Raw genomic sequence first — 14,162 nt, 5'->3', positions numbered from 1 at the left:
AAGAAGGGTGGATCAAAATTGCGAATCGCCATTTAACGAAACAAACTTCTACGTGTTCACGCATGCCGTGTTGCTTGTGACAAATGACACCAAAACCAATAAACCTCGATATCAGCAAAACGGTATACATTTACTCCAAGATTTGAATTCAGATAGTAAATCTATGCTTTTTTATCATAATAAAACATTTTATAAACATTAAAAATGAGCTTTAAAGTTTCGTGTCGGGTCTTAGTATTGGGCTGTGTTTGATGACACCAAAGGTCACAAGCAACACCAACTTTTTAAGAACTCTATATGAAACTTAATCAGATATGTAATATACTGCAATTGTGTTTAAAAGTAAATTTTGACTTTATACTATTAGTCAAATTTCAATCACGTGTGCTAAAACATCACATTTAATTTCTACATGATTTCTAAAAAGGTGATGCGTTGACCTAGTTTTAAGCACATGCCAAACAGCATTCAAATTTGACTTTCAAGTTGTTTATTTCATATTCTGTTGAACAGAGTATGTTGAGCTATCTCATTTTATCTCTTCTTCATATTATCAATTGATTACAAGCATTAACCCAATGAAAACAGCCCATAATTAAGTAAAAATCAAATTTTCTTAACAGTGGTATCAGGCGGGCACCTTTTGACCTTGGCTCATATATATATATATATATATATATATATATATATATATATATATATATATATATATATATATATATATATATATATATATATATATATATATATATATATATATATATATATATATATTCTAAATTTATAATGTAAACTGTACTTACAAATTTTTCATCTTTTATGATACGTCGAAAGTCGTATATGAGCCACAATGGAAAAACACATAAACATGCTATCCTAGTGACATAGGTCAGCAACTCTATATGATGGTACATAGTTTCTTTCAGGCACTGTTGTCAAATTTTTGAAGGAAAATAAAATGAAATAAATGAAATCTCTGATATGTTTACTTTGAATCTAATGCTGATAAAGTGATCTACATTCTAAGATATGTGGTGGACTGTGTAAAGGTGCCCATTGCAAATATTAACAAAAGATGGAAAAAGCAGAATTCCTATTAAGTACAATGCGGTTTAATATCTTTATCACAGTCAACGTTATGAGCATTTATGTATAAACCATATTTCGAAAACAAAATAACTTAGAACATTGAATTAAAGTTTTATGAGTTTGTAAAAATAGAAGGTGGAAGTCTCTAGACACGCACAACACTCAATTAACTTCGGCTCTCTTAATGAACGCAAAGCACACACACACACACACACACACACACACACACACACACACACACACACACTCTCTCTCTCTCTCTCTCTCTCTCTCTCTCTCTCTCTCTCTCTCTCTCTCTCTCTCTCTCAATTCAAGGGACAAACAATGAGTCTATGATCCAAGTCTGAACATGGCAATGCAGTGTTGGAGCATTTAACAAACAAACTGAATGTGTTTGACACAGCTCAGACACAGTTGTTTTTTGAGTAGCAATGACTATGAAAATTTCTGTTTTCTATTTTTGTAGGAAATACTACTCTAAAATCAAAGCCCTATCTCCACTAACAAAAAATTTTTGAATTTTGAAAATCCATTAATATATAACAAAGTTATGCAGTTTCAAAGGTGTCATTTATTTGGATGACTCACAAAGAGAAAAAAATACGAAAAATATGGGACGCTTTTTCTGCGTTTTATTCTGGTTTGTGGCTGTATCTCGTTTAATACTTGGAATTAGATATCAAAACTTGGCAATTTTATGGCAAAATTATCAGAAAATATGATGAAGAAATCAGAAGAGTTCTAACTTGTATAGTTTTAGAGCTGTACTGTATGGCTAGGGTCAACTATAATTTTGTTTTATAATATACATAATATTGATCATTTGGAACTTTTCCGAAGTGTAATTTTGTGTCTACAACCCATACACAAATGACACGAAAAATGCCTGCTAAATTATTATCAATCAGTCCCGTGAGACCATGGCTTATGTTATTTCTAGCATTTATTTGAGAGAGAGAGAGAGAGAAAAAGAGAGAGAGAGAGAGAGAGAGAGAGAGAGAGAGAGAGAGAGAGAGGGGGGGGGGGGGGAGAGAGAGAGAGTGTTTTAATCTACTACTATCCCGATGACATAACAATGAAACAATACCTTAATTTTTTTAAAGCGCACGAGGATTTGTGTCATCAGTCATCGCGAACAAGGTTGCCAGATGGCCACGTGTGTGGCCAAATATATAATTTTGTTTCTTTTATTAAATTTTATTCATCTATTTTTGTCTAAGTGACATTTATCCTAGTCTATTCAATTTTCTGTTTGTTAAAATTTAGTTCATTTTTAAAGTAGTAGTAGTCTCGTTCGGCTACACTTCTATGTTCAAGGTATCAATCCAGGTTCGGAAGTCATCATCACATTTGTTGATGGTTTCAAATCCCCTTCCAGTTTTGTATGGGCAATCTAGTACGAGGTGGTTTGCATCTTGTGGTGCTTGGTTGCACTTTGGGCATGTTGGTGATTCTTGGAGCCCCCATTTGTGCATGTTGGCAGCTGTTCCTGTATGTTTTGACCGTAGTCTATTTGCAGCTACCCAGTATTTTCTTGGTTGATCCTGTAGACCTGGGAGACTTTTACAGGGATCTTCAATTAGTTCCCCTCCTGTTGGCTTATTCCTTTTCCATTCCTCGCACCAGGCTTCTTGCATGTTGTAGTTTTCTTTCTTTGATAGGTAGAAAGGTGAACAAGATTTTAGTCTTGATGTTGGGGGCGCAGTTTTGTATATGGTTTGAAGAGGAGTTCCACTATCTTCTTCAGCTCTGAATATCCATTTCTGTGTTGCATCCTCTCTCCTCAAGTGGGGTGGTGCTATAGCGCTCATGACTGGCAGCCATTGTGTTGGGGTTGATTTCAGGCATCCAGTTACTATTCGCATCGAGTCTCTTAGTTTTACATCAACAAGGTTTGTATGGGCACTTCTCATCCCAACAGGAGCACAATATTCTGCCTAGACCTGTAAATGAGCTCTATAAAAATTGACTGAAACTCTTCGACAAACTGAAGAGTCAAGTTTGTTTTTTTTTAATAGGGGCATCATTGGTGAGGAGAGTGATAAATACAATACATTAAAATAGTGGGTGTTATTACTTACTGGCACAGGAAGTATGACTGCCATTGATTTGATGTAGATGGAATGCTAAATAAGCATGTCATTCATATAAGTATATAAGTAAAGATGACTTCATCAAAGTCATATTCCTGCCTCTGGAATTTTTCTGACACAGTCAGAAAAATAATCACCATTATCATCTTTAACTTCTAGGGCCATGACCAATTGAATTTATTCCTCATATCTTTATCGATGCTCAACAAGTCTGAATTGCGATCCACGAACAGCTCAGGCATTGTGAGAACATTAAAATAAGTAGCAATGAGCAAACTTGATTTTCAGTCAGTTAATGACAGAAAAAAAAAAACTGAAATAAATATGACTTCTGGCCAATTACACTGAATCATTAAGTAGGAGAAGAAGTGAATTATCACCATATGAAGAAACTTCGGCAGGCGGGAAAATCCAAAGAATCTAAATGAATGGTAAATCGCCACAGTAAACAGCAAGCTCGCTTGAGCAAAAGAATGGCAGAAAACGTCCTAATTTGCGCGGGAATTAATTAGGCTACTTACCATTGTTCCTTATAATTAGGTACCCAATCAGTGAAGAAACGGTCAACCAGTTTGTTTACAACGTGAGGCAATCGAGATGTGCTTGTAGCAATCTATCCTAACTTCCGATTTGAAGGTGTCTACATAACGCACTTCCAGCTTTCGCATTTTACTTTTTCATTCTTTTACGACCCCTCATGTAAATGTGGTCAATTTTGGCTTAGATGAAACAGTGAAATTTATCGCTCGGCGGCTCAGTTAAAATTGGCTACCGTTGGGATCACGACAGGTTTGGAAAGTGAAACAATAATTTAACGAAGGCTGTGTGAAAATACACTGGCATGTGTTCAGACACACCAATTCTAAAAAGCATCGCTTAGCCTTGGCAATATATCCATCGTTAATATAAACGGCCCCATTGAGCTATGCATAGCGCTGTGGAACACTCCTAATTACTTTACGGTCATTCGACTATGATTTGTGAATTCTTTCTTTCTTCGTTTCTTTTTTCCTTTTTTTAAATATTTGAATTTGACAAATTGACTGATTTCAGTTAATTGACTGAGAATTTACAGGTCTATCTGCCACACTGTAGCAAAGGGCCAGGGTTGATGTTCTGAGAAAAGTTTGCGATGTTCCCCATCTTGTTCCTGCCAGTTTTCTGAGTCGACCATTTCGTTTCCCTATCTTTCTTGCTGTACCCTCAAGATGAGTTCTATAGGTCAGCCGTCTATCCAGTGTCACTCCGAGGTATTTTGGATTTTGATCAGTTGGTAGTGTTTGTCATCAATCTTGATCATCAGTTTTCGTTGTGATTCCCTGTTGTTAAGATGGAATCCAGCTGCAACTGTTTTTGTCGTATTCATTTTTAAATACCATCAGTCAAAATACCTTTTCATGGCCGTGGTGTCTTTGATAAGAGTTGTTTCTATATCTTCCCAGTTTCTTGATTGGTATGCTAAGGCCCAGTCATCTGCATATCCTAGTTTTGTGGAAGTTGTTTGAGGCATGTCGCTTAAGTAGACGTTAACCAATGCTGGTGCTAAGACTGAGCCTTGTGGTTCTCCATTTTCTATTCTTCTGACTTTGCTGGTGTTACCACCAATTACCACATGGAAATTCCTAGGTCCTGTCATGTATGAGAGCAGTCTCAAGATTTTTCTGCATGGGATTATTTTTGCAAGTTTCAGCATCAAGCCACCAGTCCACACTGTGTCATACGCAGCAGAGAGATCAATAAACACTGTGCCTGTTTTGAATTTCTTTTCAAATCCATTTAAAGTGGGCCAGTCTTAATAGTGAAAGCCATATGATTTTCTATTTAGCCACTTTTGAAGTTGAATTTGGTCAGGTTAAAGTCTGGCCATCTGGCAGCCTTGCCTCACTCACGTCATTTTCGTGTCGCGCGATGGGGTAGCAAAATGGCCGTCTCCATATTTTCACTCATTGAAATGCAAATTGGGTTGATGTTTTGTGAGAATACGGGAAAAGTATTTATCATAATCCAATGAAATTTGAAATATAAATAGAAGAAATGTGCATATATAACCTTATGAGCGACAAAATCTCTCCTCTTTGTAGTTTTAGAAATATTGTACTCCAAAGAGTAAAAATCTATTTTTAACAGTCTTCTGGTAATTGCACGAGTTTTGTCGCTTGACATAATCTAAAATGACCTCTTTTCTAACTGTGTGCCAACTTTCAGTCATATTCATCGACAAACAGCGTCGTAATTAATTTTTTAAAATAGCATGTACAGAACGGCTTCGTCCCATATTTTGTCGCGAATTTGGGCACTTCGTGAGCGAAAAAGAGGCCCAAAGATTTGTGCGGGATAGTCATTGCTACATTGAGTATCCTCGCTCAATAATTTGGTGGAATGGAATGCATCATTTTTGTCAAATTAAAAAATGACTCTCACTAGCAGCAAAATCCTCTGGGAAGACGGACCCGTGGAGTTTGTGCGATATGATCCAGAGACATATCAGGAGTCTAGAAAATCTGATTTGACAGGAGTGTGGTGTCCTTTTGACCACACCTTGTCTTACACCAGCTGCTAAACAATATTCGTCTTGAGTGAGTAAGAGAAGGGGAAGGCCATGAGGGAGACCTGAAATTTCTTCTTGATTTTTCGTTCAATGAAATTGGGAAACAAGAGCAATCTCAAGACATTTTTCTGTAACTGTGACCTCACAGTTTGGCATATTTTGATCAGTGCTGATGGTGACAAAAAGTGAAAAAGTAGGAAAATGTTGAACGACTGCCTTTAAGCACCATGTCTACTGCACTAAACCCCACTTTTAGAGCAATTGAGATGATAGACTATCATTGATACTCTAGCTAACTTCTGGAGAGTGGGAAACTGCACCTGTGTGTTCCACCACACATCAACTCTCTCATTGCTAGCACATTGTTTAGAGAAAATATAATTTTTAAAAGGAGGAAATTCCTCCCCTGGACTCCAAAATCGCGGATTTCCATGGATCCCAGGAAAACCATCAGCACTGTTTGATAGAATGTACAGATAAGGTCACAACATTATGAAACCAGGGACTTGAAGTCTCTGTTCTAGTCAGTCAATCCGCTTACAATTTTAAAGTATCTGCAGGAATGTGAACTCCAACAGAAATTGTAAATAAACATTTTTAAATAACAAACTATTACGGTTTTACAAAATTTTATTACAACAGTATTAACATAATTGAGCAGCTATGGCCCCTCAAGGCTGAAAAAACTTGATAAAAGCTAGAAACAGACGCTTAAATAACCTAAATAGTGTTGAAAGCGCTGTTAAACACCTAAAAAAAAAAAAAAACAAGACATTTTCATAATCGTTAACAACAGATGAGTCTGATTAAAGAAGACGGTCAGACAAATCAAAATGTGTGACAGCTGCCTCACTTTTCGCGTGACATCCTTCAACAACTAGAAAACGTGTTTTATTGCATATCACTTTTTTATCATTGTTCGCTGTTTGGAATGCAGGTCACTGTGCATGAATAAGCTTCCACCGAGTCAATAATACGACTGTGCATATCGGATAAACAAAATGAGTAACCGTGATAAGCAATAGTTGCATTTTCAATTTAATGTCCAGTGTGAAGTAATGCAACTGGTTTCATTTTTCTTTCAATTTTATATCATGATTTACGATATTAGATATCTTAAAGTCAATATCAATATCAATTTCTGAAAACGAAAATAAAACTCACGAATAACATTGTAACTAAGAATACTGAGAGCCCAATTGAACAGTGAGAATGATGTAGCACACAAACCTAAAGACTAAACCCGGAAAAACCAACTTTTAAAAATGTTCTGACTGACCTTGTTCGGTATTGGTGAGTTGATTTTTTAAAGATGAAAGCATTAGTTGTTTAGAGGAAACTGCTAAAGAGAAGATGGATGGATATGTCTCCTTTTCTATGATTTAAGGGTGATACCGATAAAGAGAAACTTTGCACGATATATTTTCATATATACTCTACAATAAAAATTTTCAGGCTTTTTTATTTTGGCAAAGGGCACCCCTGACTTTTTTTCAATTTTTGGTTATGGATGCGGTGTGTGCAAGTGCGGAAAGACAATGTTAGTGAGTGTGATGTTTGGATTAGTGTCATAAATCCCCTATACTTTAATGGTATGTTCCCGAAATAAGTGTTCGGATCCAGAAACAAGAATTTACAGATTATGGTGTACAAATAAAGAGGAAAAAATCTGTCCCCAGACGACCTGTCCGGATAATAAGACATTCGGATTGTGGAGTTCTAGATAAGAGACATCTGATTGTTTTTCAATAGAAGCACCGTTTTGAACTACATGCAGTTTGAATTTTGTAATTATTTTAATTAGGGCCCAAGTTATTCACATTTAAAGGGAGGGGGTCAAATTGTTTTCTTTTTAATAGAGAAAATTGCTTTTATGGAGATGTGATATTACGACATACGTCGCCTTTTAATTTCACCAAACCGACCAGCCTTTATTATTTTTATAACACAGTTTTTGGTCTCCTGTGTTATATTTAGTTTGTTCTGAACCGGCTAGTATAACACAGTTTCGGCCTTCTCTGTGTTATACTTTATTGGGACATATAGTAACAGATCTGCCTTCTCTGTACTATGATTTTATTGATCTTTTTTTTTAGACTAATATTGCATAAATTTGCCTTCTTAATGGAACGTTTTTGGTCACCCGTTTACGGACTTACACAGTACAATAACCTGCACTATGCCTTGCTATTTTCCAACGCTGAATGTACTTCACACAATCAACACTGCATTGTGTGAAGAATAGCAAGTGATGATTTGCAGCCTGCCATTGGTTTATATAACCATGATGAGTAGTATTCCTGACGACTGAGAGGCGTTGTCAACACAAGATAGCATAGAAACATGTTTGAAAAATAACAACTCGTGGTCGCCTAAAGCTAATATCCCATTGAGACTTAAGCTCGTTCTACAGTAATATGACGCAGCCTCACAAATTATCTATAAGTGTCAAATTGTAAAACCCTTTCATGAGATTGAAGTTGGATCGATATTAAAAATGATGAAGTGAAAAAATCTTGCGACATCCAATGGGTTATGGAACACCTCACATGTATTATAGCACACAAAAAGAATATAAAGCACCCTATATGATAGAGCAAAGCAACAAGACAATACAATGATAAATTAAAAACATTGTAAAAATCATTTAAGAATGTATCCCCGTGTGGCTGATAGAAAAAAAAAGTGACTGGCAGGGCTTTTGTCAAATGTGACAAAGAAACAAAGAAGTAGTCAAATCTCAAAGCATAGTTGCCAACTTTTCAAAGAGATAAATCAGGACACCCTAAAGGGCACTACCGTGATAACCCAAAATGGTAGACTGTTTGGATTATTATAACCTACAGAGATTTAGAGCTATACACTCTATTTTATCGGGACTGTTGGCTGCAATATAATAATAATAATAATAATAATAATAATAATAATAATAATAATAATAATAATAATAATAATAATAATAATAATAATAATAATAATAATAATAATCTTTATTGTCCAAATAGGCAATTAGTGTTAGGTTACAGCTCTTGTAATAGGAGAAAAAAGTAATTAAAATAGTGGTAATAATGATGATAATAATACTGATAGTAATGATGATAAGAATAATAAAATAATATAATAATAATAATAATAATCATAATAATAATAATAATAATAATAATAATAATAATAATAATAATAATAATAATAATAATAATAATAATAATAATAATAATAATAATAATAATAATAATAATAGCTTTTAAAAATTTTTAAACACAAGAAAAAAAAGGTTGGTCATTCAATTAGAGATCATACCTGAATTTTAAAAATTATCTGAACTTTTGTATTACAGAAAATTACCCTTAAATTGCAACAAAAACTAACCATAAATATCATCATGTCTTTTGTGTAATCTTACCTTTTTGGTAAATATTGTTTGAAGTGAAAAACACAGAGTTGCAAAGAGAGAGCTGGCAAGTCCGATGCGATCAAAGCTGAGCTCAGTAGCTGTGGCAATTATGACACCAGCAATGATGGGAAACAAAGATAAATATACCTGAAATGATGCATCAATATTTGATATATATGTTTGGCGCAGAGAACCAGCCTTCTTCGTTTTCTAATATATTAAAAAAACAAGTTTGTGTTTATTTTAACAAAATCATAATTCAACCAATTTGCAAGGGAATCACCAAAGTAAAATATTGGACTTGTGTATTTTTAATTTTTTTTTTTTTTTTTTTGCAAATGGAGATATTGAGACATACTCACAGTAAAGATTTGCTTTTCACCCAATATAAGTCTTGATAACAATACAGTAAACATAGGTAAAGTTGCTTTCACTGAAATATAAAATCAAAAATTAACATGTCAATAGTAAGTAGGTGACAATACTCATCAAACAATATAGAGAGAAGCTATCATGCTGCAATTAATGAAAACAATCAACAAAAGGAGGCTCCTACCCCTAATAGCCCAAAGAGGAAACAAATTACAACAAAAGCTGAATTTGAGACCAAAAAGTGGAATCAACTTACTGTAATTGACAATGACATGCTTTGTTGAAGATAATGTAATAATAATAGACAATACAAAAGTACTCAAATGATACAATATAAAATGCGTAAATGTTTGAAATCCATAAAAAATGATAAAGAACAGTACATTTTTGTCTGTGATTCTGATCAGTCATATTCACTGTCATGTTTTGACTAGATATGATTTTTAATTTCCCACTTTTGAAACGCGGAATTTTTGCCTTGGAAGCAGAATTATGGGATGTAAGCCAATTATGGGGATTGATTCTGCGAAAAGCAGAAGCCTCTACAACAAATGAATCACATTGAGAATGTTCTCTGTGTTATATTTATAATTTATGTTAATTTATTTCATTTACTTATTATCAATTTTTTTGAATCACTTATGTCTCTCCAAAATCAACATCTTTATTATAATTAATAATAATAATAATAATAATAATAATAATAATAATAATAATAATAATAATAATAATAATAATAATAATAATATAATAATAATAATAATAATAATAATAATAATAATAATCTTTACTGTCCAAATAGGCAATTATGGTTAGGTTACAGCTTTTGTAATAGGGGGAAAAAGTTGTAATTTCATTTTCACTATCATTTCTTAGTGTAAAAATTTCAAAGATAACAGCGACATTAAGCATCTTTTTACTCTCATTACTACTTGAAAACAATAAGAAACTTATTTTCGTTTTTTAACACAAGAAAACTTCTAGAATCTTGTAAATCTTGATTACCTGTATGTGCATATGACACAGACACTTTTAATATACTAATATATGATGAAACAGAAGAGACAAATTTTCCAAGGGCGAGAGGGATGATAAACATGTAAATGGTTCTCTTTTCTAAAGCAGTTCCACTGGGCACCCCCATGAATCGTTTGACTGGTCCCAAACATACAGCAGCAGTTGTCAGGTGAACCATTGTCATGGTCATTGGATAAGCAAAATTCGAAAGCACCACCTTGCCCAGAATATTATCACTTGTACTGCATAGATACCAAAGTATACATATCAGTACTATCTTCATAAAATCTAGATAAGCTTTCCCATCCATGGCACTTTTGTATTCTAATCCACTCCAGATCCTGAGGATAAAAAAAATACAACAATATAATTTTAAAAATTAATATGAGTTATAATTTCCAATAATTTTGGCATTTTAAAATCATATTTCCTACATTAGTAAAGCGAGATTACCAATTAAATTCAGGAGTTTTACATCATTACATTCCCTTATAAGAAGAAAATTATAACATAAATTAATGATGCTCTATGTACTTTACACAATTACAGTCTTGTTTTAATTGATTTTAAAGCTAAGTTACAATAAATTCAAAACTTGAAAGAAAGACCTTTTATGTTAAATAAGAATAATTTCTATCATTTCAGATCATATATATTCCAACTGACAACGGGTCAGGTAAGAACGACAACCATAATCAAGGAATAGTAGAGACTACAAATAGAGGCCACTGGCATGAAGTGGGTAGGAAAAAGGTAACATAATGCTAACCATCAATTACATGGTTTTAACGGCAACGCTAACCATTCTCACAAAAAGAGCAATAAAAGTATTATTAGTTATTTGATTGAGTTCAGTACTGCTTGGTGATAACAGTAAGATATCACTTTGGAGCAGAATCAAGTTATACTGCAGAGTGTTACAAGTTGAAATTTTAATTTACAAATTATCTCAAAGTGTCACAGTATTAATTAAGCATAAGCAGAAATAAGGTTTTGTAATAAGGGAACTAAATCTAGAGCAAATGAGTTCAGTACATCAATGTGAACATTATTGCCATAATCACGTTATACATGGTCAAAATTTCCAGAAGGTATTGAGATTTGTATTAGTAAAAAATTTGACCCTTTTTTTTTTTCATTAACCCTGGAAAATTCTATTGGGTTACGATGACCTAATGTGCCATACAAAGGCAAAGAAGTTAGCATAACTAAACGATGCACTGGCTTGTGCACCATTAGAAAAAAATCAGACGTTTCTACTTGAACTTTTAAATTATCTTACATTAAGTAAGGGTAAGATTGCGTGACTTGGCTGAGAGCACTTCTTTACAAAAGACCCCTATATCTAATTTTTAAAATGGTAGGAACTCACTCAACCCAAACAACGACTACACCGTAGTTTACCCAGGTTACTTTTACCCCATGCCTTTTTATTACATTTTTATGAGACAAATTATAGGTGTAGTATGAAAGCTAATGTTTTTAGTTTTTGCATGTTAATGATAGTTGAATAAAACTATCCATGTCCATGCTCATTTTAATACATTTTTTTCAAATTTTGAAAAGTAGCAAGAGTGAGTTAAAATCGATTATTAGCCCAGCAACTAGATCACCGCATTGGATATCTTGTCGGGTTTTTTTTTCTTTCTTTCCTTTACTTCACCAAGGAAAGACAAAATGAAGGGAATTTTTTTTTTTTAAGTTTTCTTTTAATAGGGAGGGGGGAGGGGGCTACCAATCCATACTTTCTCAATCTAAACTAATTTATCGCAACATTCAATTATGACCACAATATTACAGGGTTTCTACAGCAATTCCATTTTGAAATTCAAGAAGTTTTCAATGTGATTTTTGTTTAAATTCAAGGATTAAAACAACAAATTATCACTTCAACACTCAGTTTCTCCGCAGTTGTAGTTGTATTAAATTATTTCTGATTTAACAGGGATTAATATTTACTTTCTGAACCTAATCTATCCCTAAATAATGTGCTACAATCTACCACTACTTCTACTATCCATTTCTTTTTTTAAAAATATTTTTAAAATTATTATTATTATCTATCGAGTTGTCAGGAACTTTAACCCAACTATAACAGGTAAAAGAGGCACTAATGTCTTTGGGAAAAACGATCTAACTCTAACTGCTATTTGTCTCTACTTCCTTGCCACTTCTCCTACATGACGCGACAATATTGAGGGCTTCATCCAGGATTATACTAATAATCTGCAATTTTATCCAATCATTTTGATAGTAAATATAATTGGGGGCTTGTATAATCTGTGGTAGTAATTAACTTACAAGTTTAAACAGTTACTCGTAATTATAATTTGAATACCTCATCACATTACATAAAAGGCAATCAAATTCATCTTCTTCACTAAGTTACTCAATTCAATTGATGTTGTAAATCTGTTATTATTGTGATGTTATCATTATTACATGCATATTTAATATTGCCAGTTAGTTATAATTATTGAATGTATTGAATGCACCTTTATCGTGTAATTATCCAGCCCATTACAAGCCTTACATATTGAGATAAAGCAAATAGTATCTTTCGGTTATTTTGTAAAAAAGGACTTTATGATAATTTACACCCAGGCTTATTACAGGGTGACAGGCTTAGCCTTTTGTAATTATTACTTACATATTTATCCATAAGAATGCATACTTAAATAGAGAAGGATAAAATGCTTGACCTTTTCCGCAACCGCCATTATCCTGAATTCATATTAAAGCAAGCGGTTGTACAAAATCCAAAACATCTCAGGGAAGCTGCCATGAAACCAGTTGACAACAGTGACAGCAAAACAGACAGACCTATCCTAGTCATCACTAATCATCCACACAACAAGGAAGTCATACAATTTTTTTTAACTAACTACCATCAAATTCTTCAGGAGCATGTAGAAACGAGGGATATATTCAACAAACCGCCGCTAATCACCTACAGACGGGACTGCAATTTGAGAGACATACTAGTAAGGAGCCGCTTTACGATGGTTATGGCCGGTAATCAACGTAAGATGGAGCCTTGTGGACGTTGCAGATGCAGGACATGCCCTCACTTATTCGTGGAAAATTCCATCAAATTCCCGGACAAAGTGGTACATCCAACACCCATTCAATTATTTCATATCCTTACACTTGAACCTCTGAGATGTAGCAAACAACAGTTGTTAGTGTGAGTAGTTGTTCTTAAGAACGCCTTTCTTATGCGCAATTATAAGCCTTATTTTCTCAACAGAGTAATCAAATATGTTTAAAGCAGTGGAAGTCAAATATGTTGAAAGCAGTGTTCTTGTCATCAACTATGCCTTTATATATTGCTTTTATACCAGGTACTGGAAAAGAGGGAGTTTCACCGTGCAGTTCCCCCAAGGAATGACGGGAAAATTTATTTATGCATATGTGCATAGCAGAGTGTGTGTTTGGTATATTGACATATATTCCTGGGTTGTTGTCACCCGTTTTGAAAACACAATTGAAACCAAGGACCCATTTCTTTTTTCAAAGTTGAAATGAAAGTTTAAAATATTACCAAAAAATATATTTTCGTTATTTGTCTCATGTAATTGTCCCCCTTGTTGTGTAATAAAGTTAGTTTCAACACAAAGTACAAAAAATATTCTGTTTGTTATTTATT

At 33.7% G+C, this 14,162-nt stretch overlaps 1 protein-coding gene across 1 annotated transcript in view; it reads right to left on the bottom strand.

Annotated features, from left to right (window-relative positions):
- LOC144979013 (solute carrier family 35 member E1 homolog) overlaps positions 1 to 14,162 on the bottom strand; it is a 55,497-nt gene that overhangs the window by 22,058 nt on the left and 19,277 nt on the right. The window contains exons 2-5 of the mRNA XM_078925632.1: positions 10,502 to 10,854; positions 9,487 to 9,557; positions 9,134 to 9,271; positions 804 to 929 (exon numbers count right to left, since the gene is read on the bottom strand). Coding sequence (XP_078781758.1) covers positions 804 to 929; positions 9,134 to 9,271; positions 9,487 to 9,557; positions 10,502 to 10,823 — 657 coding nt within the window. The 5' untranslated portion in view covers positions 10,824 to 10,854. The remainder of the gene's footprint in view (positions 1 to 803; positions 930 to 9,133; positions 9,272 to 9,486; positions 9,558 to 10,501; positions 10,855 to 14,162) is intronic.

The sequence above is a fragment of the Berghia stephanieae genome, chromosome 1, assembly GCF_034508935.2.
Source record: "Berghia stephanieae isolate SIO BIC M18660-M18661 chromosome 1, UCSD_Bste_1.3, whole genome shotgun sequence".
Lineage (NCBI taxonomy): Eukaryota > Metazoa > Mollusca > Gastropoda > Nudibranchia > Aeolidiidae > Berghia > Berghia stephanieae.
Note: the sequence above shows the minus strand (reverse complement) of the source record. Positions and strands in the feature narration are given on the sequence as shown.